Source organism: Tinamus guttatus, unplaced genomic scaffold (genome assembly GCF_059628265.1).
Source record: "Tinamus guttatus ecotype Peru unplaced genomic scaffold, ASM5962826v1 Tinamus_guttatus_pri_ptg001089l, whole genome shotgun sequence".
Taxonomy (NCBI): Eukaryota; Metazoa; Chordata; class Aves; order Tinamiformes; family Tinamidae; genus Tinamus; species Tinamus guttatus.
The window spans coordinates 299,791-327,729 of record NW_028289623.1 but is presented as its reverse complement, the minus strand read 5'-3'; the positions used below and the strand labels follow the sequence as shown (position 1 = coordinate 327,729).

At 50.8% G+C, this 27,939-nt stretch overlaps 1 protein-coding gene across 1 annotated transcript; it reads right to left on the bottom strand.

Moving 5' to 3' along the window:
* Positions 1-10,351: 10,351 nt before the first annotated feature.
* On the bottom strand, positions 10,352-11,284 carry LOC148590776 (olfactory receptor 14C36-like). The gene has a single exon (XM_088538600.1). It carries the CDS (start codon positions 11,282-11,284, stop codon positions 10,352-10,354), a length of 933 nt encoding a protein of 310 aa, XP_088394726.1.
* Between the last annotated feature and the right edge of the window lie 16,655 nt (positions 11,285-27,939).

Here is a 27,939-nt window from a genome sequence, read left to right as displayed (position 1 = left end):
GCCCAGTTGTCCAGTCTGTCCAGGTCCCTCTGGATGGCAGCGCAGCCCTCTGGGGTATCGGCTACTCCTCCCAGTTTCGTGTCATCAGCAAACTTGCTGAGGGAGCACTCTGTGCCTTCATCCAGGTCATTGATGAATAAATTGAACAGGACTGGACCAAGGACTGACCCACTACTGTAGAGCTGGACAGATTTCTCTGGAGCCCATGGCGAGGTACCCCTGCTCCTCACAGCACATTCAGCCACCCCACACGGAGGCTCAAGGAAGGGAGCTGCACAAACATCTCCATGAAGAAAGGCAATATGGGTAGTGTATTACAACTGGAACAAGTTGAGAGATATTTAACTTTAAAAATCTGGGATAACTGCTCAATAACTTTTCTTTTCTGAACAATCCACAAAGCCTGGAGAGAGGGAAATGTCCAACATCTCCCTCAACAAGTTCCTCCTCCTGCCATTCTCAGACACACGGGAGCTGCGGCTCTTGCACTTCTCGCTCTTCCTGGCCATCTACCTGGCTGCACTGCTGGCCAACAGCCTCATCATCACAGCCGTAGCCTGCAACCACCATCTCCACACCCCCATGTACTTCTTCCTCCTCAACCTCTCCCTCCTTGACCTGGGCTCCATCTCCATGACTGTTCCCAAAGCCATGCACAATTCCCTGTGGAACATCAGGGCCATTTCCTAATTGGGATGTGCTGCCCAGATATTTTTCTTCGTCTTCTTCTTTTCAGCTGAGATTTCTCTCCTCACAGTCATGGCCTACGACCGCTACGTAGCCATCTGCAGACCCCTGCACTATGGGACCCTCCTGGGCATCAGAGCTTGTGTCAAAATGGCAGCAACTGCCTGGGCCACTGGTTTTCTCAATGCTCTCCTGCAAACTGGGAACACATTTTCCCTACCACTTTGCCAAGGCAATGTGGTGGAGAAGTTCTTCTGTGAGATCCCCCAGATTCTTAAGCTCTCCTGCTCCGATTCCTACCTCAAGGAAGTTGAGTGTCTTGTTGTTAGTACCTGTTTATTCTTTGGGTGTTTCACTTTCATTGTGGTGTCCTACGTGCAGATCTTCAGAGCTGTGCTGAGGATCCCCTCCGAGCAGGGCCGGCACAAAGTCTTTTCCATGTGCCTCCCACACCTGGCCGTGGTCTCCCTGTTTGTCAGCACATGTGCATTTGCCTACGTGAAGCCCCTCTCCATCTCCTCCCCAGCTCTGGATCTGGTGCTGGCTGTTCTGTACTCAGTGGTGCCTCCAGCACTGAACCCTCTCATCTACAGCATGAGGAACAAGGAGCTCAAGGATGCCATTAGGAAAGTGATTTCAGGGATCTTTTTAAGCAGTGGTTATTTTTCCATATCTCTCCACAAATGACTCTTTCTGTATCCCGTAACTGGATTGCGCATTGTTTCTCCATGTTATTTTTATTATGGCTTTTATTAGTGATAATAATTGTTATCGTGTTCCTACACAACTGCTTGTATTCATTCCCCTTTTTATGGTGTCTGCTCTATCTCACCTGATACCCTCAATTGTGTTGAATGCTGGAGAAGAACTGGCTCCCTAACAGTATCTCTCTAATAAAGTAATTTCTATCAGTACAGTGCGTGAAAGCTGGGCTTTTCCTCCAAAGCTGGTGTCAAGAATAAGCCCAAGGACTTGCACCCCTCAAGGGCCTGCTGAACAGGATTCTCCATGGGTTCAGCAACACAGAGCTCAGAATCATGTAATGATCTTTCAGAGACCAAGGGCTGGTTTGGGAATTCACCTATCAGAGTCCAAGGATAGTGGAGATCCTGAATGGTCATGGATTTACACATGCACAGCTCTCCTCTGTATTAAGGCACAGTGTCAGATGGCTGTTCTCATGGAGGGGAAGCTGGTGGTGTCAGGAGAGCACAGAGATCCTCCTGGGACAGCATATGCCTGGGATGGACTGTGAGTAGAGCCTCATAAAGGGAGAGGTCCTCAAAGAGGGAGTTTCCTAGAGGTAAAGCACTGGGTATTCGCAGGCAAAAGAGGACTCTGCAGTCTCAGGAGACGCAGTGAGGACTCAACTGTCAGGAAGAAGGGAGAATGGAGAGCCCTCTGGGTCACCATCAATTAAATACCAGGGGCAGGATGTACAGGCACAACTGGACACAACGAGCACCCTTGGAAATGCACCTGCAGTCCAGGTGCTCTGGACTTGCAGCCATCTGCAGTCCCCCGGAGGGATTAGAGGTCGTGATACCCATTTGGTTGGTTCTGACTCCTACCCCTGGTCACAGTGGCAGTGAAATGTCACCCTTAGCCACTTTATCTCTTCTCCCACCCCGCCTCCATATCCTTCCCAGCTCTGGATCTCTCTGTATTGGCAATTCGGTAGTCAGTGGTGCCTCCAGCACTGAACCCCCTTGTCTACAGCATGAGGAACAAGGAGCTCAAGGAGGCACTGAGGAAACTTGCTCAATGGGTACAATGTCAGTGCCAAAAACTGTCCTGTGTGCAGTCACTTGTCATTCCCATGTACTTGGCATGAAACATGTGCTCTTCATTTATTTCTTTCTGAGTTCTTACTCTTACCTTCCTGAAAAAATAATAATAAATAATTATTTAAAATACAATACAACAATACAGCAGGAACAAAAGGCTGACTAGGGAAAATACGGGCCTGCTGCTAAATGGGCCAAGAGCCCTGGAGAGAGAGTACACAGAAAAGGCCACCTTTGCCGCAGGGTTTAGTGCTAAGAGTGACCCTCAGGAATCCTAGGCCCTGGAGACCATGGAGAAATGGAGAAAGGAAGACTTTCCCTTGCTGGAGGAGGATCTGAGTAGGGCTCACTTCAGCAAACTGGACACCCACAAAACCATGGGCTCTGAGGGGACTCTCTTGCACTGTTCAGTGCCCACGTCTGACAGAGCTCCATGAACTGGAAGAAATCGAGTCCGTCCAGTTACACTGCTTGTGGCTCTGGCCCTTGGCAAGTGACCTTCACGCATCAGAGACTCTCTGGGCACCTCCTGACAGATACAAAAAGGAGCTCACATTGGAATGCTGCATTTATGGCACTGCATCTCACACTGCTTTCATGCCTCCTGATGGTTAGCTTGCTTCCCTTCTTCTCTGTTTGTCGCACTGCACCACTGCATGTGTCACGATCACATCTCAAAGTGCACAAGTGGCAGTTTCTCCTCTGGTGTTATTCCTGTGTTTCACACCTCAGACATCTTCACCTGCCACCTGCATGGTCAAAGTGACAACTGGGAATAGAAGAAGCTGAGCGCAAGGAAGGACCTTGCTCTACCTTGCTTGGTCTTGTTACAGGCATTGCCTGGTTCAGGCTGGGCTGCTTTTTCTTGAAGAGCAGGAAGAGAAGAGGCATCTTTCCCTTCTTTTAAAAGTCATCAGGCAATAATTTGCATCCTGCTTGTAACACACACTTGCTACTCAGGGCCATAAAGGCCCAGGGCTTGGGGCATGCAAAGGAGCACAATGAGAAAGAGGAGCAATGGCATAGCTCTGGGGCAGACTGGGCAACAGAAAGAACCAGACGCCACTGGAAAGAATGGTCTTAATCTGCCTTTTAATATTAAGGCAGTACAGAATGATACATTTAACAAAATAAGCTTATTACACACTCTGTTTTAGTAACGACAAAATAAGCAAGGTAACGCATCTAACCGCTAGTATACGACAAAGAGAATAGTGATGAAAAGATACATCACCAATTGCCTAAATATGTTACTGTCATACAAATCCGTAGTCGCTGGGGAGTCCCTGTTGCAGTGAGCAAGAGAAGAGGCATCTTTCCTTTCTTTTGAAAGTCATCAGGCAATAATTTGCATATTGCTTGTAACACACACTTGCTACTCAGGGCCATAAGGGCAGGGGGCTTGGGGCATGCAAAGGAGCATGATGAGAAAGAAGAGCACCGGCACAGCTCAGCACTGGAACTAAGCTCTTTTTCCCTTTGGAGGGTGGTTGGGAGGGGGGATTAGCGGGTGGTGTCACAGTCACCCACGGGGATGGAAAGCCATGCTGTCACACACAGCATGTGGCCCTTCCTCTACAGTCCTGCACTCCTGCCTTTCACAGGATGGGGAAGTGTGTGCTGAGAGGGATTTCTGGCTGAAAATGACCCCCGGCAGGATGAAGAGGGTCACAGGGGAAGAGGACTGCTGCTTCCAGGGCTTGTCTGAACCTACAGCAGCTCGTGGATGTTACTAAAGCACAGTTGAGTCACGAGACACTGAACAATCTTGACCTGCAATCAGAACAAAACCACAAGGACTGCTCCTGCTCTTTGTCCTCCTTGACCCTGCCATAAAGAAAGACATTTTTACCCGCCACCAATGCGCACTGCATTGTAAGTGAATAGGCTCTAAGGCAGGACCCGAGGTGACAAGATCCACACCTCCAGGCCATCTGCTGACTGCTATGCAGAGCCCAGAAATCAGGTTTGGACAAAAGAAAGGACAGAAAGCATGGAGCTCTGGAGAGCTGTCCTTCTTTCTTTACACCACAGGATCCAGGAAGGAGGAATTTGTGACCTGACCAAGAAACATCACATGAAAACCAGGACACCCATTTACCAAATGAAGAGCACACTAACACTTGCCTGCTCACTACCCTGGAGCAGGCAACTGCTGCCTGAGAGAACTCCAGGTGCAACTTGTGTCCTTGGTACCTCTTCAGAGCTGGCTGGAAACACTTGTGGCCCCCTCCAACTGGTCTTGATTTGAGGGTGACCACCTGCAGGAAGCAGCACCAGACCAGAAGTACAGCTGCCTTCAGAAATACTGTGGCCTGCAAGACTGAAAATCAGAGGCCAACCGTGCATCCTGAGAGTTGCAATGGGCATCTGCAAAGAACATGGTGTTTGGCCAATTGACTGGGGCGGACGGGGCGACAGAAAGAACCAGACACCACTGGAAAGAATGGTCTTATTTCACTGTTAATATTAAGGCAGTACAGAATGATACATTTAACAAAATAAGCTTATTACACACTCTGGTTTAGCAACAGACAAAATAAGCCAAGTAATGCATCTAAGCATTACTATATTAGAACAGTGATTAAAAGATACATCTCCAATTGCCTAAATATGCCATCATATGTCATCATCATCCAGATCCGCAGTCACTGGGGAGTCCCTGTTGTGGCAAGGATTTGGAGAACCTTCCCAGCAACTAGAAGTCTTACGTGGTGCATCCACCCCTGAGGTCTCCAAATCGCAGCAAGTGTGTCTATCTTTTATAGAGCCAAATCAGCAAATCATGACAACTTGCATTTTGTTTGTGAGCGGTAACATCTGATGTGGCATACTTTCCCTATTAGGTAGGATGGGGATCTGGTCAGAGCCCAGGCCTCGGATGGGAGGGTTCCCTTCAAGGTCAAAAACAGCTGCATGAGAGCTTAAAAAAGCTGCAGTTTAATAAGCCTCTGTGCAAGCTGGCATGAGCAATTCTACAGATGAGTGTTGTGTACTGCAAAGACAGTGCTGTATTCATCTCTAAGTCAACCCCAACTCGGGCCTGTCATTCAGGCCCTGGCACTTCTGTTCCTCACGTTCCACTCTGTCGTGACACACAAGGTTATATTCGTCACCACATTGTGGGGCTGCCAAGAGATTTCCTTGGTAGTGGGAAGCAGCATGAAAAGAGGAAACAGGACCAAAATACAGCTTGGGAAGCTCAGTTTGAGCAATAGGATGAAGAAATATCACTTGAAGGGTAGAGCAGGGGTGCTACAGGGTACCCAGAGCGAGTCTGTCACCACCAATGGTTTTACGTTTAAAGAAACAGCCACTGAGGATGGAAAAGCCATCAAGGAAGGGAAGGAGAACCTTTTGTGAGAACTTGTTGGGGAAGCAGATTGGGTGTCCATAGTCTGCAGGGACACAGGAGCAGGTGTAGGATGACCCGTGGTAGAGATGGCCAAGGGCACTGCCAAGGCCCCAACAGAATGGAGGTCTTTATCTTCTTGACTATGGCTGTTGTGTCTGTCACTGAGGCCTATCAGGAATCATCAGGACTTCTTTGCCCCCTTTATCCTTCTGGGCACCCTGGGAGGTGTCGTGTGCTTGTCCTGCACTCAGCATCGCACATCCTCACCCAAACACTGATGCCAGGGAGGACGTGGGCAACACATGGAGGAAAGGATCTCCCTTCCCAGGGTTTCTCTGCCTGTGCTTGCCCAATGTGTGTTGACAAAACACATCAAAGGTGTATTCAGCATCAGAGCCACATGAGTATTTTCTCTACCTAGCTATTGCCAATGATTATATTTTTTTACCTTTAACCAGCCCCTGGTGAGTTATTGTAGTTAATGGCCTCAGTGGGATCCATTAATGCTCTACAAAACTTTAGGGTTTCTTTCTGACTTTGTCTTCTTCACTGATTTCTCCAATCTCCTTTCAATAGCTGCAATTCATGGACTTAGCTCCAAGTATTGCATGAAGCTCATTAAAAAGCAAAAAGCCCTGATAAACCAGGACTCTCCCTGCTATTTCCTTCAAGTGTCCATGGCTAATTGGAGAGGTTTGGGGAGTGTAGCATGAAAGCTGAAGACAACAATCATATACAAGTATTTCATATTTTTAAAGTTTTCTATTATTATTCTAAAGAATAGGTGACAGCACACCATCCAATTCATAGCCATCCAGAGGGACTCCTAATAAAGGCAGCACATGTAGGAAAAGCAGTGTCCCAGAGATCAGGCACTGTATGCACAATCTTCCTCTCCAACTCCCCAGCCCTGCCATTTCCCTCATCAGCCTCTCGGGAATTGAAATCACTCGTGTTGACAGCTAGCCTTAGTCCACCTAAGTCTGCACTCAATGTTATAGCTCACCTGCCCCAATTCTCACCTGCTTTACTTAGACAACTGGCTGCCAACAGGCACAGGGAGATATTCTTTTAGTTACAAGGAAATAAATAAATAAACAGAATATAATTTCATGGAAAATAATGACACTCTTTGAATGTATGTCTGTACATACAGTAAGGACTTGGCTAATGGGGCAGACTGCAGAAAGACAGAGCAAGCTTTAACCTCCCTGAAGAGCAAACCAGCCGCTGGGTCTCTGAGGGAACCGAGTAGCAGGAGGAGTCACAATGTGTCCAAAGCAGATGTTAGAAATTGTCACTTTAAACAGGACATGTGGGAAAGACCTCCAGCATGCAGAGCTGCGCTCACAGCATCACTAATGAGCTGCCACAGACTTAATAAGCAACCCAAAGAAGTCCTTCCTTTGGCAGTGACTTGGAAAGCCACATCCCTGACAGGGTTGCAGGGAGATGGGGTTTTCTTCTTTAAGATGGTAACCAGGACTCTTCTGTAGAGATGAGGAAGAGCACAAAGGGAGACTGCAGGGATTTTTCCCAGCTTCATCAGCTGCAGAGCAGGGAGCTGGTCATCTCACAAACTGCTGATGGAGTCAAATGAGATGGGGGAACTGATGAGTGAGATGGGGACTGCTGGATCAACACCCGCAGCCTGGACCTCAGTTCTTGTTCCCACTGATCCTGCTGCTCTCCAACAAGGCTCCCAGCTTCGAGAGCTCCTTCCCGAGGGGTGACACAGAAACTGTCACTGCAAAGACCCCTGCGGATCCCGGGCTGTGGCAGTGGCTGCTCAGGGCTGGAGGCTGCCACAAGAGTCCTGCCTGAGGGTCCCACCTTGCTTGGGGACAACGTGACAGCCAGGACTCCTGGGGCTGGGGCTTCCCCAAGCCTCAAAGCTCCCATGGGGCAGCTCCAACCCTTGTGTGGGTGGTGGGGGCAGAAGGAGAGAATCCAGGGCAGGTTTCCCTGGCACTGGCTGCCCCTCTTCTCCCCCACGCCGGGGTGGGCAGTGCTGGCTGAGCCCAACACAGCAGCTCACACAGCCCCCCAGGCCCCCACACCAGCACCAGCAGCCCCGAGCTGGGCTCCCCTCCCTGCCCCGGCCCCGCACAGACCCCAGCACAGCCAGGAGCCCCGCGGCGCCTCACAGCCAATGGCTGCGCTGGGCACGAGGAGGTCACTGCTGCCGCAGCCCCTGATAGGCCAGCTGCAGGGAGAGGGCTTGGCTGCTGCTTGGGAGGTCCCTGCTGCGGGCAGAGCTGATTGGGCAGCAGCAGGGCTGGCTCTGCCTGGTGACTGTGAGGTCACCGCTCCCGCAGCGCCTCATTGGGCAGCAGCCGGGCCCTGCGGGGCTCTGCGCTGCTGAGATCATCTCCGCGGAGCAGCTGCTGAGCCCGGGCTGGGCTCCTGGCGGGGAAGGGCCGGGGAGGCCATTGCTGCCCTGGAGGGCAGGGCCAGAGAGCTGGGCGGGACGGCGCGGTGACGTCATGTCTTTGTGAGTGCCTGATTGGCCGGCAGCAGGCAGGCAGGCGTGGGCGGTGGGTGGGGGGTCTCTGTGGTGAGAGGAGCTGAGAGGGCAGCAGTGGTTCTTGTGTGGGGAAGGGGTTTTAGGAAGGTGCTGTCTCTGAAGGCCACAGGCAGCAGCAGGGATGTGGTGGGTTTGCACCTGTGAGATCACCCCGATCTGAGCAGCTGGGTTTGGGGTTTAGGCTTTAGGGTTGTGATCAGTGGTGCAGAGCCTAGTTGGAGACCTGCAACTCTTGGTATCAGGAGTCAGTCAAACCCTGTTCAGTTCATTAATCAGTGACCTGAAGGGATAGAGTGCATCCTCAGCAAATTTTCTGAGGATAGAAATGTGGGAGGAATGGCTGATAGCCCAGAGGTCTGTGCAGGCTTTAAGAGGGACCTGGACAGCCTGGAGAGTTGGGGGTAGAGGAACCTCATGACGTTCAACACGGGCAAGTGCAGGGTCTTGCAGCTAGCGAGGAATAACCCCATGCCCCAGGACAGGCTGGGGGTTGACCTGTAAGAGAGCAGCTCCACAAAAAGGGGCCTGGGAATCGTGGTTGGCAACAAATTGACCATGAGCCATCAGTGTGCCCTTGTGGCCACTGATACGGGTGGCTGAGGTCCGACGGTACTCAGAGTGCCCCACCATATTACAATGACAGGCGATGTCTTTGGGTGGCCACTAGCTCCAGGCTGTGGTGTTTCACTGCGGGTGCAGGAATCACCCTCCACTGCCCCTTCCCTGGGCCTCCTGGGTCCCCACTGCCCCTCTGGGGATTGCAGAGCCCTCCTTTCCCCATGTGCACCTGGGTTTAGTGCTGTACCTTCTGGTCCCTGCAGTGTGAGTCATCCTGTTCCCTAGTGAGTCGTGAGTCCTTCGTGAGTCGTCCCTGTTTCATTAAAGCTGCACTCAGTGCCCACTCCCAGGCAAACCCTGTGCCTGGAGATCCCCTGGGGGTTCTCTCATCAGCACAGTCACGTGAGGGGCAGCCTGGCACAGGGAATGCAGAGACCATTGCCTATCTGCAGTGGTCACTGAGAGATGAACCCTAGATTGAGGCTAACAGATCACCCTGGAATGCTGAGGTCATCCTCTGGATCTCATGGAGTTCAAAAGCAGAAGAGCAGGCCCACTTGTGGTTGCACGCCCTTGGGCATATTTTTTGATTCCAGTTTCTAAAGAGAGGCCAGATTCAGGACCATCATAGGGCAGATCCCCTTTTATTATGGAAATGTTATTCTGGTGTCCTGCTGTGGCTTAAGGGAGCCCAAGAACTGGTCCTGCCTGTTCTTCCAGCGTTCGAGGGAAAACAAGCCTATCTCTACCAGGTTATGAGAGTTCCTGGGCCATATCTGCAGAATAAAGCATGGAAGGACAGCATGGAAATGGAGGCCAATTCTAAATAGAGAAAGTCCTGCTGTCCTCCTGGAATGTGTCTTCAGGAAAGATGAACTGCCATGGGAAGGCTGCCTGTAGACTTTCCTTCAATTCAGTCATGTTTAGTTTTGTGTGTTGGAGCTTTGCATGGATCCATGGAAACCTGTGGTGACACTTGGTTGCCATTTCTGTCATATTAGAGAGATTTGAGATCACACTCTAACCAAAGGCCTGAGAGCTGAGATCTCCTAAACAACACTGGACCCCTGGTCTCGCCCCACCTGCCCTTGTCCCGCCGTGACTCTGTACCCCAGAGGTCCCTTGGTGTCAGTGCTGGAAAAGACGCTGCAGAGGGAAACTCTTCTCGGTGCAATGGACACGTCCAAGGGAGCTCAAAGAAGCGACTCAGAGAATCCACCCTCTCTGCTAGTGAAGGGGGAAGCCTGGCATCCTGCTTTATCATGGTCTGTGTTTAAGTGCTAAATGAGAGATTCCTGTGCAGACGTGACAAAAACTACGTATCTTTATTTTTTTATTTATTATTTTAAAATGGATGTAAAAGAGCAGTAAAAAAGAAAAAAATGAATAAAATACAGCCTCGATGCCAGATATCCTGATGAGTGAGTGAAACAGTTGTTACCACTGACCTTGTACCCACTGGATGAGTTTCTTCAGTGCCTCCTTGAGCTCCTTGTTCCTCATGCTGTAGATGAGGGGATTCAGGGCTGGAGGCACCACAGAGTACAGAACAGACATGACCAGATCCACAACTGGGGAGGAGATAGAGGGGGGCTTCAGGTAGGCAAATGCTGCTGTACCAATCAACAAGGAGTCCACGGCCAGGTGCGGGAGGCACATGGAAAAGGCTTTGTGCCGGCCCTGCTGTGACGGGATCCTCAGCACAACTCTGAAGATCTGCACGTAGGACACCACAATGAAAATGAAACACCCCAAAGCTAAAGAAAAACTAACTACAATAACTCCAACTTTTCTGAGATAGGAGTCTGAGCAGGAGAGCTTGAGGATCTGGGGGATCTCACAGAAGAACTGCTCCACCACATTGCCTTGGCAGAGTGGCAGGGAAAATGTGTTCCCAGTGTGCAGGAGAGCATAGAGAAAGCCACTGGCCCAAGTAGCTGCTGCCATTTTGACACAAGCTCTGCTGCCCAGGAGGGTCCCATAGTGCAGGGGTCTGCAGATGGCAACGTAGCGGTCATAGGCCATGACTGTGAGGAGATAAAACTCTCCTCCCAACAAGAAGAGGAAGAAAAATATCTGGGCAGCACATCCCGAATAGGAAATGGCCCTGGTGTTCCACAGGGAATTGGCCATGGATTTGGGAACAGTGGTGGAGATGGAGCCAACGTCGAGGAGGGAGAGGTTGAGGAGGAAGAAGTACATGGGGGTGTGGAGGCGGTGGTCGCAGGCTACGGCTGTGATGATGAGGCCGTTGGCCAGGAGGGCAGCCAGGTAGATGGCCAGGAAGAGCGAGAAGTGCAAGAGCTGCAGCTCCCGCGTGTCTGCGAATGGCAGAAGGAGGAACTCATTGAAGGAGCTGCTGTTGGACATTAGCTCCGTCCAGTCATGTGGGAATCTCTAAAGAATAGAGGATATGGAGGAGTTAAGAGAAACTTTTGAACATAAAAACCCTGAAGTCATTCAGTTGTCCGACACTGTCCTCCATTACCTCCCTTTAGTAAGAGTATCTTAGTGCAGTTTATCTTGTTTATCTATTAGTCTTGTTCTCATCTGTCCTGTACTCATGTCTGCTTGAGCTAGAGGATCATCGTGTTCATTATGCTGCCCTCAAAGGAGACCAGGCTCTGCTTATAGCAGAGCTGTGCAGTTTCAAAGTGCCCACCTCCAAATTTCTCACCCTTTCTCCACACACCTCAGGGAGGTCTCCACACTCCTGGCCAGAGACACACAGGGCTCATTTCAGCTGCTCATGGACAGCCTCCCACCACCACCTCCATACCCTCAGCATCTGGGCAGCTTCCTCACACGTCGCTCAGATATCACAGATAGGCCATGATACAGCAGAGCCTTTCTGGAGGGCAGATGGCAGCCTGGCAGGGCACCACAGGGAAACAGCCAAAGGAGTGTTAGCACTGAAGACGGGCTCTCCTTAAGGGAGAGTCAGTGCAATTGCTAGGCTCACAGGCTTCATTTCCAGGAGATCCACAGGAGAAAACGGGACTTGGGAAATCTCACTCCCATGCAGACCCCTCTGTTCCACACCTTGTAGCATCAGTGTCTGAACTGCAGCTGAAAACATCCAGCTGCGAAAAGCTGAGAGCAAGAACAGGAAAAGCATGGACGGGAGGGGAAACAAGGAGCAACACCATCAATGTGCTACCAAGGGAGGCAAGGAGAGGGACAGAGAGGCCTTCTGGAAACCTTTCACTTTAACGGCTGGGTATGTCACCTCTCCAAGGGGGACGTCACAGGGCAGTCCCTCTTAGCCCTTTGGTGGGGTGGCAGGCAATGTGCCTGTGGCAGGAGAGCTGCCCCTCTCCTCTGCTGCAGGTCTGGCTGCAGAGGAGGAGGCTCCTGCCCTGCACCCCCTGCCCGTTCACTGCCCATCTCCGCTGCCTGCATCTGTCCCTGCCACCAGCTCTTCCTCTATCCCAGTGTCCTGTCCCTGCCATTGCTCACAGATCCCATATCGTATCACCCTCTGTGTGCTCAGTTCTGCCCTGCAGAAACCTCTGGGCAATGTCCAGGGGCAGCTCTGCAGTTGCAGATCCTAAGGAGTCAGTCACTTTAGGTCCTATGAGTCCACAAAGACAATATGGATGTTACCTGTAGGGTAAGGTGGGCATGAAGCAGCTTTCTGAGGCTTCTCACAGACCTATGAATCTCTAGGCATGAAGATCTAGGACTCCCCGTTCCCTGCCAAAAAGACAAAACTTGTTCCTTCATTCCCCCTGCAATATTCAGGAGGCTGAAAGAGCAGAGAGAGGAAGGAAAGCTCCTTCCCTTTCAAGTGGCCCTTCTGATATTGCTCCTGTAAAGGACCCCTCGCACATGCCCTGTGTATGAGCTGGAGCTGTGAGCAGACTTCACTCTGCAGCAGCCTCTTAGCAGCAGAATGAACCTGCCCTGATGGGTGTCTGTCTCCCCACGCAGCGCTTCCCTGCAGCGCTGTGGGGAGCACCCTGGGCAGTGCTGCCCCTCGCAGGCTGCAGAGTCACTGTCCTGGGCACACAGCACCCTGGGCCTGGGGGATGCTGCTCTCAATCACAGCCCATGTGGAGCTGAGTGCAGACCATGGCTTCCTACCCCCCCATCTTTCCTGAGAGAAGGGAGCAGGATGCCCTGTCCCTATGAGCGTGTGGCAGGGAATCCCTGCTCTGAAGCATCTCCTCTTTCTGCTTAACCCTGGATACTCCAGGAGAGAGACCATTAAATTCCCAATCCATGATTACATGCACTGAGTTCAGAAGAGCTCTCCAGGAAGATCAGCAGCTTTGCCCTGCAGCTAGAAACTCACCGTGTTGAGGGCTGTGAAGATTTCCCCCACAATGAGCTCTGCTCCCGCTCCACACTGCCGTTCCCCTCTCGCTGCCTTCTCTCCTCTGCTGTCCACAGCAGCAGGCAGTGCCCGCAGCCCTGCTGCTCTTGGCACAGGAGCTGCTCCTGCACTCGGCTGGGCAGTGCTGCCAGGTTGCCACGAGCTGCCTCCGTCCCAGGAGCCTGGCCCCGCTCAGGAGCAGAGGCCCAGCTGAACTCACCAATTTCTCTGTCCCTTGTGTCTCCTCCTTCTGGGAAATGTGCATGAAGTAACCTAAAAGAATCACACTTGTTGTCCTTTCCTAATGAATGAAGAAAAAAAGATTCCAAAATTGCCATCTGTTTCATCAGAGGATGACTATCTATGAAAGTTGGAAGTGTCCCACTCTGGAAGGCCCTAGTTATGAAGCCCCTAATAGGCAGGACATCCAGAAAGAGGCAAGAAAGGGGAACTATGCGAGCACCATAATACAGTGCAGTATAATGTAGAGTCTCTGGTGGATCATTACAGTGCAAAAAGTTCATATAATTCAGTGCAGACATTTAATTCAGTGACGTAGAAATAGGCTGCAGGGCCAAGATAGATGTCTAGCTTGTCCAGCATAACTAGATGTCTCCTCTAGGAGGCACAGCCTGGGATCTATGGCAAACCATGTCCAATTCGTCCTACAGCTGAGCGTGCTTCATAAGTGGGAGAGGCACCTCACACCAAGGGGTCTGCTCTGGTCTCTGCTCTCTTAAAAGCTTCTCGCTTTGTTCCCACACAACCTCTTTGCACCCTGGAAAACAGGATGGGGCTAATGATGACACCAGGATTGGTGGATCACAGTTGGCTCAAGCCCAAGGACATCTTCAGGGGCACCTTCTCCTGCCTGGACATGGGCTCACCTCTGTCCCAGGCCCCAGGGTGCTACAAATCAGCTCCGGCAACAAAACCCTCTGCTGTTGTTCCCTCACAGCCCAGCTCTGTTTCTCGCTGGTCTTGGGCACTGCAGCCTTGACTCTCTTAGTGCGAACCTCCTCTCACCATTGCATTGATCCCCGCTCTCCATGCCAGCATGGCTCTGCTCTCAAGTGGGGCCATTGCACACAGTGTCTTTGGCTCTTGGTAACAGGTTTCACCAGGACCAATCTGTCTTCTGTGCCACATCCAGATATTTTGCAGCCTAAATATATGCAAATGCCTGTAGCCTGGCATAGAGACAGAAGCACAAGCTGTCACAGGACCTCAACATCATTGCAATAAGTGAGATGCATTATCACCACTCACACAACTGGAGGCCTGCGCTGCTGGGGTAAAAGCTCTTCAGGGGAGGCTGTGAGGGAAGAGGAGGAGGGGGCAGGTCCTTTGTGTGGAGCGGCAGCTCGGATGTACAAAGTGCTTCCATGGCATGGACAAGGTTTGGGTATGTGCTTGTGGGTGAGCATCAGATGAAGGGTGACATCATGCTGGGAGTTACAGACCATGCAGTCAGGCTGATGGCGTGGATGACATCTTTAAGCAACATGACAAAGTCTGTGGATCATAGGCCCTGGTTCTTACTGGCAGAACAGGTTGGAAGGCTCTTGAATCCCCCTAACATTCAGTGGAAAGGCAAAGACCAGGATGTAAACAGGCCGTGAGGTTTCTGGAGTGTGGACACCAGATGCAACAGAGAAGTCTCAGTTAAGGTGGAAGATATGCAACAGTTTGGGTAGCAAGAGGATACAAAATACTACTACTGTTAATAAAAAATGAAGTGAAAAAGTATTAAAAATATGATACCAATATTAAAAAAATAGTGAAGAAACAATGTTCAGCATTGGTATGGGATGCTGAGGGAGTTATTTTTTAGAGAGCAATGACAATTTCCTAAATCTGAAAAATATCCGTGAAATTATTTTCCTCAGCCTCCTTGAGCGCCTTGTTCCTCGGCCGTAGTTGAAGGCGGGTTCAGTGTTGTAGGCACCACCATGTACAGAACAGCCACTACCAGATCCAGAGCAGGGGAGGAGACATAGGGGACCTCAGGTAGGCTAACATGCCAGTGCTAAAGAGAAAAACAGACAATGGGCAGATGTGGGAGGCACGTGGAAAAGGCTTTGTGCTGGCCCTGCTCTCAGCATAACAGCAAAGATCTGCTCGTAGAATAAAACTGTGAAAATGAAACAATTGAACATTAAACTGGCACTAATAATAAGATGCCTAACATGGCTGAGGTAGGAGTGTGAGCAGGAGAGCTTGAGGGTCTGAAGGATTTCACACAAGAACTGTCCACAGAGTTCTCTCCACAGAAAGAAAACAGGAAAGCGTTAGCAGTGGGGACAGGAACAGATACAGTAGGGCACCTGTAGGAAAACCATGTCACACTGCAGTGCTTGCTGGGCAAGTGCCCCAGGTTATGCTGGGTTTCCTACCTCTACGCTAATAAATGAATTCCAACACTGACTGTAGGGAAAATCCATCCCACCGGCATGCAGCGTGCCGCAAAAATAGGAGACACATCACACTGAGCTCTGTGCTCTGGTCTCTGAACTCTCACACCCTTCTAGCTCTTCTCCCCTGAATTTCTGCTCACTCCACCAGATGATACGAACAGGGACTGGGCTAATGAGGGCCTGAGGGTGGATGGACCACTGGCTACCCAGGCCTAGGGACTTCTGCAGTAGCACCTTTGCTTTCTCAGAGATTGCTTCAAGAAATCTGCCATCCTGCCCTGTCCCTCAGGCTAGGCAGCTGTGATAGTCACCAGTGGCCCCTGTGCCCACCTACAACCCCTGCACACGCACACCTGTGGTCCCTATGGCACTGGCATGGCCCTTGGGTGCCTCATATCCATTCATTATCTCCTTAACCCTGCTTTGTGGACTCAGGGGGCCAGCAACAGGGCTGCTGGTGCTGTCCATGGGCTAGAGTGGGAAAAGGCACTTCTGGAGCTTCCTCACAACCTGCTGGTCTCTCCATGGGCTTTGGAGACGTCAGTCAGTTCCCTTGGGATGGTCTTTGCTCTGGCACAGTGATGCACAGAACATGCCTCCAGCAGCAGCATCCCTGCACATCTGGACATGCACTGATGCAAGACGGAGAAACATGTCCTAAGGATTCATGGTTTAATTCTGCATTTCAGATACCCTAATTCATATTGCTTTCATGTACCCTCATACCAGCTTATTACAAGCTGAAAATGGAGAGGACAAAGACCAAAGGACTTTTTTTTCCCTCCTCTCCTCTCCTTTATTATTATTATTTTTTATTATTATTTATTTATTTTTTGCAGGAGTTGGAGGAGGACCTGGAGCTCAGGCCACAGCAAGGCAGCAAGGCTACAGGTTGTCACATTTCATTTGGAAGGAGACTGTTCTTGTTTGCCGAACTGATGGTCACCAAGCAGCTGGCTAAGCTGGTGAGGACAGCCTTAAATAGGGAGTGAGTCCGGGCAGAAGAAGACTCCAGCAAGAGTGAGAAATCGATGGCCTGGGATGGCAGGGATATGTGCAGGAGACGTAGACAAAGGAAACCCTGGAGAGAGCAGTGGGATGCAGGGAGTTCTGCTTAGGGATGGACAGAGATTCAGTCAGGTTTCTGAGGAAGAGGATTAGTGGGCAGAGCAAGAGCAGTGGCCTTGTGTAGGTCTCTGCTATGGATCTCCACCAAAGCACCATGATGAGATTGCCATGCTCTTCCCCAAAACACTGCGATGGGGTCTCTCTCCATGGTCTCCACTAGGGCATCATGAGGGGTCTTCATAGTTCCCACAAAGGTCTCTACCATGGTCTCTACCAAGATGAGGTATACACCAGGGCATCGTGACGTGATCCTCCTTGTCTCCAGCAAGACATCGTTATGGGGTCTGCATGGTCTCCACCAGGACATTGTGGTGGGATCCCCATTGTCTTCACAAAGACATCGTGATGGGGTCTCCATCGTCTCCATGAAGACATCATGATAGATCTCCATGGTCTGCACTAGAGCATGATGATAGGGTCCCCATAGAAACCACCAGGGCTTTGTGATGGCAGTGGCTTCATGCCCGTAAGGCCATTGTGAGGGGGTGGTCCCCATGGTGACCATGTCCTTCTTACGGGCAAATATCCCAGGATCCCCACTCTGGGGACAGCAGCTCCATCAGGAGGGAGCAGCTCTCCTTCATGCCACTGTCAGGTCCCCATGAGAGGATCCTGAACATGGACAAGGAGCATCAGGCCAATGCCTGCTCCCAGACCACAGATGGGCTCTCAGGCTTGCAGGAGAGTGGGAGTGAGGTGGGCAGTGGGGCTGAAGGGAGAGGCGGACAGCAGGGATGGGACTGATACGGAGAGCACAAGGATGGTGTCGAAGGTAAGCTGGGATGAGGAGAGAGCTAGGAGTTCTTCTGGGGAGGACTCATTTCTTCCTGGCCCAGGCTTTTGCTTTAACTGGGGTAGATTTATTTTGGGCAAAATCACACACATGAAAAGAGCGCATTTCCTTGAAGCTGGTCCCCCGACTTTCCGAAACAGTCAGGAGAGGACAACACCTCTGAGTGTGATGTGCTCTGTGCAGGGAGAGCTGTGGGCAGGGGGGCTTTTCTGAGTGCTGGGCTCTGAGTGGGACAAGGAAACCTCCTATTTAGTGCTATAGGCCTGATTATAACAGAAATTTTAGAAAATGTCTTTTAAAAAAAGCTAGAAAGAAATTTAGAGAAAGAATTAAAGCAAGTAAATGCTTTGTTATATTTTCCCCCGTTATTCATTGATCTGTTTTAGCACACTACAGTTTGGCATGATCTTTTTTTCATGAAAAGGCTCATGAACGGCAGAGTCCTGCACAGCTGGTGCCATTCCAGGTGCCGTGGTCCCCTGTGCCCAGCCTCCCTCTGCAGCTCTGAGGGGCTCTGCTCTCCCACAGGTCCCTGCGAGAGCTCTCAGGCCGATGCAGGTCACTCAGAGACACTGGGACATCTCCAAGTCCTTCTGGGTGGTGGTGCTGGGACACTTAAGCTCTGCCTGCAGAGATGAAGGACTGTTTTGAGCATTTTGCAGGGAGGAAAGAGTGGAAATCTTCAGGAAGTTTCTGAATCTGCTCAAAGAACAATTTATCTGCCCTTGCCTTTTAGTGTCCACTGCTCTCTCTATTGGGCTTTAGAGGAAATCTCTGTGATCGCCCCCATATTTTCTATGCCTTGAATACATTATGTTGCAGCTTGGAGCGGGTCAGGAATGCCAGGCAACAACTTCATAGAAGCTGGAACTGACTTCGTATATTAGCTTACATGCAGTACATTTATATGATTCTAGCAGTTAGTGATGTAATTACACAGGATCCTAATTGGTAGACAAAGATCTAACTAAGACCCTTACAGCCCCCCTTACTTGTTTAGCTCATCCTCTTAGTTCAACAGCTCTTTTATTCCCTCTGACCTTGGTCTACTTCCTTATCTCCTAGTTAGCAGTCCCTTTGTTCTTTCACTGAAACCTGAAGGCTGGAATTGAGCAGGCCTGCTGGGCAGCCATGTCCGCGGCTCTCTAACCATTCCTCTACAACATTAATCATTCCTGCAGCCCCTCTGGGCAGCCCCTCACCCAGTACAGCACTCACCCCCACTCCAGGCATGTTCTGCCCCTGGAGGTCTCCTGTGCTCCATGGTGGCTCCATAGCCCCTTCCAGCAGTATGGGCATCTGTCCCAGCTCTGTAATGAGTGAGACTGTCCTCAGCAGATTCCTCCTGAGCACTCACCCTCCCCTGACCAGGCATTCTTGAAAGATGTATCACAGTTGCTCTATCAGAGCAATAGACACTAGCCCGTGCCTGGGACAACCCTGTCTCTTCAGATGTCACCTGGTGTCACCAGGCAATTGACTTCCACCCTGCATCTGATGTGGTTACAGCAGAAGCTTAGATGAGGACCTCCAATGCAGTCATTGTTGGAGTTCATCCTTCAGCTTGGGAAAGGGGAATCCCACAACGTTTATGTTCCTGAAGTTCTGGGCAGGGTGCTGAATCCCACTGCATGCCAGGGGGTTTTAAACCAGCATGACATGTCCATATTGACAGATTGGAGTCAATATCTGAACCATGGTTAAATGAACTCCCTTCTTGTCCCTATCTAGGTGTCCTGTCTAGCTGAGAGATGTGTATGAGGGCTTTCAGAGCAGGATATTTCCAACTCTGGCAAATAAGAGGTAGAAAATTTCTGATGAGAGCAATTGCCTTTCTAGCATCAGTCTTCCTTCAATACTTAGAGATGGAACATGAGGGAGTGTTGAAGTCTATTCCAGTGATAACTTCCCAGGAGTAATGAGCACAAGGGATAGAGAAATTGTTGAATTCAGCTGGGACTCTACTTCTGAACCCCTGCTTAGGAGCAGCAACTGGAGACAGATGCAGCTCGTGGCAGCACTGCCCAGAGACAGCCGAGTGCAGGAGCAGCTCCTGTGCCAAGAGCAGCAGGGCTGTGGGCACTGCCTGCTGCTGCGGACAGGAGAGGAGAGAAGGCAGCGAGAGGGGAATGGCAGTGTGGAGCGGGAGCACAGAGCAGAGCTTGTGGGAGCAACCTTCACAGCCCTTGAAACAGTGAGTCTCTGGCTGCAGGACAATGCTGCTGAGAATCATAGAATCATAGAATCATAGAATGCTTAGGGTTGGAAGGGACCTCTAGAGGGACCCTGATGCTACAAGTTGTGGAACAGAGGAGTCTGCATGGGAGTGAGATTTCCCAAGCCCCCTTTTGTCCCATGGAGCTCCTGGAAATGCAGCCTGTGAGCCTAGGCATTGCACTGACTCTCCCTTAAGGAGAGCCCGTCTTCAGTGCTAATGCTCCTTTGGCTGTTTCTCTGTGGTGTCCTGCCAGGCTCCCACCTGCCCTCCAAAAAGGCTCTGCTGTCTCATGGCCTATCTGTGATAGCTGAGCAACATGTGAGGAAGCTGCCAAGATGCTGAGAGTATGGAGGTGGTGGTGGGAGGCTGTCCATGAGCAGCTGAAATGAGCCCTGTGTGTCTCTGGCCAGGAGTGTGGAGACCTCCCTGAGATGTGTGGAAAAAGGGAGAGAAATTTGGAGATGGGCACTTTGAAACTGCACAGCTCTGCTATAAGCAGAGCCTGGTCTCCTTTGAGGGCAGCATAATGGACATGATGATCCTCTAGCTCAAGCAGACATGAGTACAGGACAGATGGGAACAAGACTAATAGATAAACAAGATAAACTGCACTAAGATACTCTTACTAAAGGGAGGTAATGCAGGACGGTGTTGGACAACTGAATGACTTCAGGGCTTTTATATTCAAAAGTTTATCTTAACTACTCCATATCTTCTATTCTTTAGACAGTCCCACATGCCTGGAGGGAGCTAATGTCCAACAGCAGCTCCCTCAACGAGTTCCTCCTCCTGCTGTTCTCAGACACGCGGGAGCTGCAGCTCTTGCACTTCTCACTCTTCCTGGCCATCTACCTGGCTGACCTCCCGGCCAACGGCCTCATCATCACAGCCGTAGCCTGCGACCACCGCCTCCACACCCCCATGTACTTCTTCCTCCTCAACCTCTCCCTCCTCGACGTTGGCTCCATCTCCACGACTGTTCCCAAAGCCATGCACAATTCCCTGTGGAACACTAGGGCCATTTCCTATTCGGAATGTGCTGCCCAGATATTTTTCTTCCTCTTCTTGTTGGGAGGAGAGTTTTATCTTCTCACAGTCATGGCCTATGACCGCTACGTTGCCATCTGCAGACCCCTTCACTATGGGAACCTCCTGAACAGCAGAGCTTGTGTCAAAATGGCCGCAGCTGCCTGGGCCAGTGGCTTTCTCTATGCTCTCCTGCACACTGTGAACACATTTTCCCTGCCACTCTGCCAAGACAATGTGGTGGAGCAGTTCTTCTGTGAGATCCCCCAGATCCTCAAGCTCTCCTGCTCAGATTCCTACCTCAGGGAAGTTGGGATTATTGTGCTTAGTATTTGTTTATTCTTTGCATGTTTTCTTTTCATTGTGGTTTCCTACGTGCAGCTCTTCAGAGCTGTGCTGAGGATCCCCTCCGAGCAGGGCCTGCACAAAGCCTTTTCCATGTGCATCCCGCACATGGCTGTGGTCTCCCTGTTTCTCAGCAGTTGCACGTTTGCCTACAGGAAGCCCCCAACCGTCTCCTCCTCAGCTCTGGATTTGGTGGTGGCTGTTCTGTACTCAGTGGTGCCTCCAATGGTCAACCCCCTCATCTACAGCATGAGGAATAAGGATCTGAAGAACGTCCTAATGAAACTGGCTCAGTCAGTGCTAGAAAAAAGCTCCCTGTCCTTTCTAAAAAGTGGTTCCTAATGCGTCTCAGATAGTTCTGTGCTTTGAGCATTCTCTCTGTGTCTATAATGATTTTTTTTACATAAGTTTTTGAATGCATCCTACTTTGCCAGAAGCATGAACCCACTCTGTGTAATTGCCATACCTGCTGTAAATATGTCTATCCTTGCGTTTCTGTGTCAGTCCTGGCTTCGCTCAAATAAAAGTGGATTTCCTCACTGCAGTACTTGAAGGTTGGCCTCTCCTTCCAAAGTCAGATTCTAAAATGTGCTCAGGGACTTTCACCATCAAAGTATCTGTTTCTTTCTCAGGCTCTCCAGGGCCTCCAGCAATGATCACATAGATGATGTGTTAGGGATTCAGTTCTCACCTGTGGGTGCTCAGAGCTCCTGCAGGTGGTGAATGGTCAAGCCACATCTCTCATATGACAGGGCTGAAGATGGATATGGAGCTTCCAGGAGAGCACAGGCATCTCCAAGAGCACCGTGTTCCTAGCTATGAATGAAGCTTCAGGAACTCAAGGGGAGCCACCCAAATGGAAGGGCTAAAGCAATGAATGTGCAGGCTAGGGAGAGCTCTGCACTCCCACAAGAGGCAATGCTGACCCAGGAGGTCCAGGGAAGGGACCCTGCAGAGTCACTGAGGTCACCTTCAGTGTCAGTGTTTGGCTGTCTGAGCAGCTCCTTCCTGCCCGCCTCGGTGCCTGTAGCCAGAGGACCAGCCAGCCCTGCCCAGCCTCCCTCCCAGCTCAGAGGCCAAGGACGGCTCTGCACCTACCCCAACGTGGTACAACAAGGCTGGGGTCAGCAGGGTTTGTGGGGGGACAGGGCAGTGCGGGCTGTCATGGGGACCATGTCAGAGGGACATTTCCCCAGGGCTGAGCACCCTGCCCTGGGTGCTGTCTGCACAGTGGAGCCAGGGAGCCGTGTGTGAGTGCAGGGATGGGCACACATGGAAGCCCCCATGTTCCGCTTGGGAGAAGGGAACCTGCCAGGAGCTCTCCCACCTCTGCTCCCCCAGCACCGGTGATGGCCAGCCCTGCTGCTGCACCCACACTTTCTCGGTGCTGAACTCAACCACGTCCCCAGGCTGCTCCCTTCAGCGGGTGCAGGGACACCCATGGGGCCTGGCCATTCCTGCTCTTCACAAGCCGCTTGTCCAAGGCAATGTTGGAAGAACAGGCCTGGCATCATCATCTTGGCATTTCACTGCCTGTGACTGGGACAAGTGAGCAGTCCCCTCCAGAGAATGATTCCTGGGTCAGGCACTTGGGAACAAGCAACCGGCAGTGTTGATAGGAGCCCATCTGGGACATGCCCTCTGGGTGGACAAGGAGGCCTCAGGCTGCCCTCAGCCTTTTGGGGAGGAGTTGGTCACTGGGAGGAGTGCGGGAAGGAGGGACATGAGTTCTCCTGTGGTGTGTAAGGAGAAGGTGCTGACATGTGCCGGGGACCAGGGCACTGCTGCCTCCTCGGCCCTCTCCCAGCTCCTGGGAGCTCATTGCAGGAGACAGCCAGTCCTCGAGAACAACTATTCCCACAACTTTGCAGCCAGTGCTGGCAGGCTGTGTGCACATGGGGTGCCCTTTCAACCACACACTTGTTCACATTGCTTAAAGGAGACTGCACCCACCTCCTCACCCTGCCTGGGTTCTTGGTCACTCCCACTGTGGTCTCACCCTTGTCACTTACAAGCTTGAACTAAGGCCTTAGCCCTCATGTTCAAAGAGCTCCACACAGCTGAGCTGCCCCTTCACACTAAGGGCAGCCCCCTTGCTCATCTTCCTCCGCGCACTCCTGAAGATCTCCTACCCTGCTACTGTATGAGATGTAGAATCATGTGTGAGATTCCACCACACCTCAGCAATATTTCTCAGTCAGATGGGCACCTCCATCTGCTCCTCTCTCTTCTCCAAGCTTTATGCACTTGTGCATGTTTTCATTGCAGAGCTTCAGCTGTGGCGCCAAGAACAGGTTGGTGATGGTGAAACTTGTTCTACCAAGGGCCAAGGACACAGCGTTTCTGGTGGCTGCACTTCAGAGCATGGGCATGCTGTCATGGAGAGCAGGTGGCAACGTGATGGTGAGAGGAGATTCCCACTAAGATAGCAAAGCCTGCAGAGTCCAGGGTAGGGGGAGTGTATTGCAGTGACCATGTGGACATCATTAACACTGTCCTTGTTCCGAAAAGAGGGTGACAGAGAAGAGAATTAGAAGGTTTCAAGAGCCCAGGGACATGAGAGAAGACCTTTGTGTGATATGCATCCCATTAGAGCATCATGCTTGCATGTGGACAGTGCAGACTGTGCCTAAAGGCAGAGGTGGGACTCATTTGTTTGGGCACAGGTGGGACAATGAGGACACCCTAGCGCACTTGCCCAGCACCACTGCAAAAGGACATGACTTTCCTGGGAGTACCAGGCTCTATCTGCCAGAAACATGCAGTTGTGCAGGATGTCCCAGGCATCTGACATGGCCCTTCAAGTCTATTTTTATGTCATTGGATGAAGAGTCTGACAGATGGCATTATGGTCTTGCATCATAAAGACCTACTTGTATCCCAGCTTCATAGTGGGTGCTGCTCTAGCAGTATTGGTCGTCTGGGGTAATTTCTGATGGCCATGGAAATTCCCCACTTGGCCCCCAACTCATGATCTAGAAAGATATGGTTCTCCCAGGTGCTCCATCAGAGCCAGCAGACACTAGCACATGCCTTGCACCACCTCTGTCTCATCCAAAGACACCATGTGTTCCTCTGTGGCCACCTCATTCCCACCCTTCGTTTCCAGGGATTACCTGAAATGAGACAGATGCTGACTGCCACCAGAGTTCCTCTCACCAGGCAGCTGACACTCACGCACACCCTGCAAACAGTTAACGTTATTCAGAGCAGGCACTTGATTCAGTGACACAGAAAGAGACCTGCAGGGACATGTGGGGTGTCTGGGATGTCCTGCACAACCACCTGGTTCTAGCAGATACAGCATGGGACCTTTAGGAAAGCCATGTCCCTTTGGAGTGGTGGCTGGCAAGAGGCCTACAGTGACTCATGTTTCTTACCAGTATCCAATCAACAGGATGCCACCATTGCCTAAGGCCAAGTCCTCCTTATCTCCAGCCAAGCATGCTTCATAAACGGGAGAGCCACATCACATCAAGGTCTCTATTCTAGTTGCCGCACCCTTATAGCTCTCCCTCGGTGGAAACTCTTCCCACACTTAGATGAGGGAAATGGGCTAATGATGACCTCAGTGTGGCAAATCACAGGCTGCCCAGACCTAAGTACTTCTTCAGTGGCACCTTGTCCTTCTGGAGAGGGGTTCACCTCTGTCACAGGCCCAAGGTGCCATTAATTACCCCTAGGAGGCAAATCCCTCTCCTGTTTCTCCCTGGCCTTGGGCATTACAGATTTTGCTCTCTTTGTGGGAACCTCCTTTCAGCATAACCTTGACAAGTGCTCTGTACACAAGCATGTCCCTGCTGCCAAGTTGGGCAGTTGCACACCGAGTGTCCTTGACTCTTGGTAAGAGGTTGCACCATTGCAGATCTCTCCTCTGTGCCACAGCTCAGGCTTTCCAACCCCAATATCCCACACAAGTGCATGCAGCGTGGGTCACAGAGGGGAGCAGATGGAGAGGCACGAGCTGTCACTGCATTGAAAGGCGGTTGGAATAATGGAGATGCTTTGAGACCACTCACATGACTAGTGGGCTGTGATGGCACAGGACAAGCTCCGCAGGCAGGAAGGTTAGGGAGGAAGAGCAGGATGGGGTGGATGTCCTTGATGGGATGGGACAGGTCAGATGGAAGGAGCTCTTGCATGGCGTGGATCAAGGTCTGGGTGAGAGCTTATGTAGGCTCCCTCTGGGTGAGGGAATCTGACAATCTGAAGGGCAATGGAGCTCAGGAAAACTAGAAGGTATTTAAGGACCACAGCCACCCAGCACAAGGATTGTCCATTCCGATGCTCATTAAAACTAGAAGACACCTTGGGAAATCAGCTTGGCTACACAGGATAGTATTGTCTACTTTGAAGGGATGGTATTACAATAAGGACAAAAACCAGGTCAACCCTCCCAGTGATATGGGCTGGGGAATGTCTAGCTGGGCAGCAGCTCTTTGGAGGACCTTTGTGGGCAGTGAGCCAGCAACATGCTTTGGAGGCCACAGTGTCCTGGACTGCATGAACAGGAGTCCCCCTACTCTGTACTCATTAGAGTACCTCTAGATACTGCATCCAACTGGGGCTCTCTGCTCATCACATGAAGTGAGTTCAGCCTCAGGCCTCCAAGGTGGTTGGGGGCTGCAGCATCACTTGCCCAGCCTGTGAGGAGAGGATTCAGGTTTATTCAGTGCAAAGAAGTTAAGGGTTCTGCTGAAAAAATTCTTTTTTTTTTTTTTTTTCTTTTAGCCTGTGGGTCAGCACCTGACACGGCCTCCCCAGAGTCAGGCCCTTCTATTGTTGTGAGGTTGCTTTTCAGGCCTGGTAAGTACATGGCCTGCAGAGAGAAGCTGAGAGCCATGAGCTTCTTTAGCCTGCTCAAGTGCCACAGCTAATGGGAACAGAGCAGGAGCCTGTGACTGGCTGCAGGGTGGTTTCGGGGATGATGGATGTTGTTCTGGTAGTGGGAAAGAGTTTGAGAAGGGGAAAGAACCACCAACTGCAGCTTGAGGTACCGACTTGTTTTGAGTAAAAGAGAAATGTCACTTAAGAGCAGTACTGTGGTGCAACAGGTCACCTGGATTGGACCTGAGATCAAGCCATGCCTTCAAAGAACAGTCACTAAGGACAGAGAGACATGGGAAAAGCTGGAGAGATGCTGGGGTGAGAACAAGGTGGGGAAGCAGCCTGGGTGTCTACAGGCTGCAGGGAAACAGGCACAGGCGTGGGAAAGTGTAGAAGAGCCCAAGGAGGAGACAGGCAAGGGCAGTGCCAAAAACCTCCTCAAGAACTAGGTCTATGTCCTCTCGGTCATGGCTGGTGTGTCTGCCATTGAGGCCTAGGAGAAAACACTTCTTCCTTCTGGCAACAGGGCCTCCTTGTCTGCTTTCCCCCAGGGACACAAGAGGTCCTGGATCAGTGTCCTGCCCTAGGCCTTGAACACCCCACCCACACACTGCTCCAACCAAAAGCCTTTGGCAAAGCATGGTGGAAAGGATGTCCGTACTCAGGGACTGGGCGCCACTGTTTGGTCATTCTGCTTGAAAACACACATGAAGGGTTGACTTGGCATCAGAGGAACCTGCACCTTGCCTTTTCCTATCTGCAATCATGGCTTCCGACTCTCTGCTCTAATCAGTCCCTGGGGAGGCCTTCCTTGGTAATGAACCACAGTGGGACCCATTAACCCTCCAAGAAACTTAAGGATGTTCTTCTGACTTGAACTTTTTGAGAAGTTTCTTCAGACTCCTCTCAGCATCAGAGGTTCATGGACTCAGCTCCAACTATTCCCAAGGGATCAGTGAAATGCAAAACCCCTCAGGAGCCATGATTTTTGCCATAATTTTCTTCAATCTTCAAGTCCGCTGTAGCTAATTGGAATGGAGTGTATTAAAAATAGGCAGATCTCACTGAGCACCTGAAAAAGAAAGATAGCTGTTTTTTTTCAGCTTTCTTATTTTTTTCCATGTTCTAAATCCGGCATGCACTTTCTCCACTTCCTAGAGTGCCTCCCAATGAAGTCTGGACATGTGTGAAAAGCAGTATTTCTGAGGGGAGACCTGTATGCAGAAGGTTCCTGCCCAGCTTCCCAGCCCTGCCAGTTCCCTCATCAGCCACTGGGGACTTGGATCACTCTGCTTAAAATCAAACTGTTTTTCCATTCCAGGAACTGAATGCTTTAGCTCATGTGTACCAAATTCCCACCTGAACTAGTGGCAAACGGGCAGAAATGTTAAGTGTGATGAAACAAAATACCCTGGATCCTGTGTCAATAGGAAACAAAACGCACTTCTCAACTGCTAGTTGAGTCCTGATTGCTTCCAAGGAGCTCCACAGCCTACAAGGAATAACCTTCCTTGAACTGTTTTTCACAACTAGATAGAAAAGGCTGGATAGATACATGGTAAAGGAGCTGGTTAAGAGACAACAAGAGACTCCTGAAAGACTCCCTGAAGCTCAAAGCAGCAAGTGAAGAGTTGAGAGGTGTCTCAATGACAAAGAGCAAGGGGAGGAGGAAGACTTAAAAAAAAAATGGAAAGTGCAGATGTGCAGATCGTCTGAATCAAAGCTGTCTTTCAAAAAGTTCAGCTTAATCAGGCTTGTAGAGATATGTGAGGGATTGGTGAAAGGGTGTATACGAGGAGGGAGATTCCGTCCGATGTCAGACCCCATCCGGACAGATGTCTCTGTCAAATCCAGTTATCTGGACTTTCCTTTCTAGTCAAAGGAGGGAAATAAGTGCTCTTAACAGACTTTTTATTTCAGGTATATTTCCTAATGACAAGCTAAGGGCCTGCA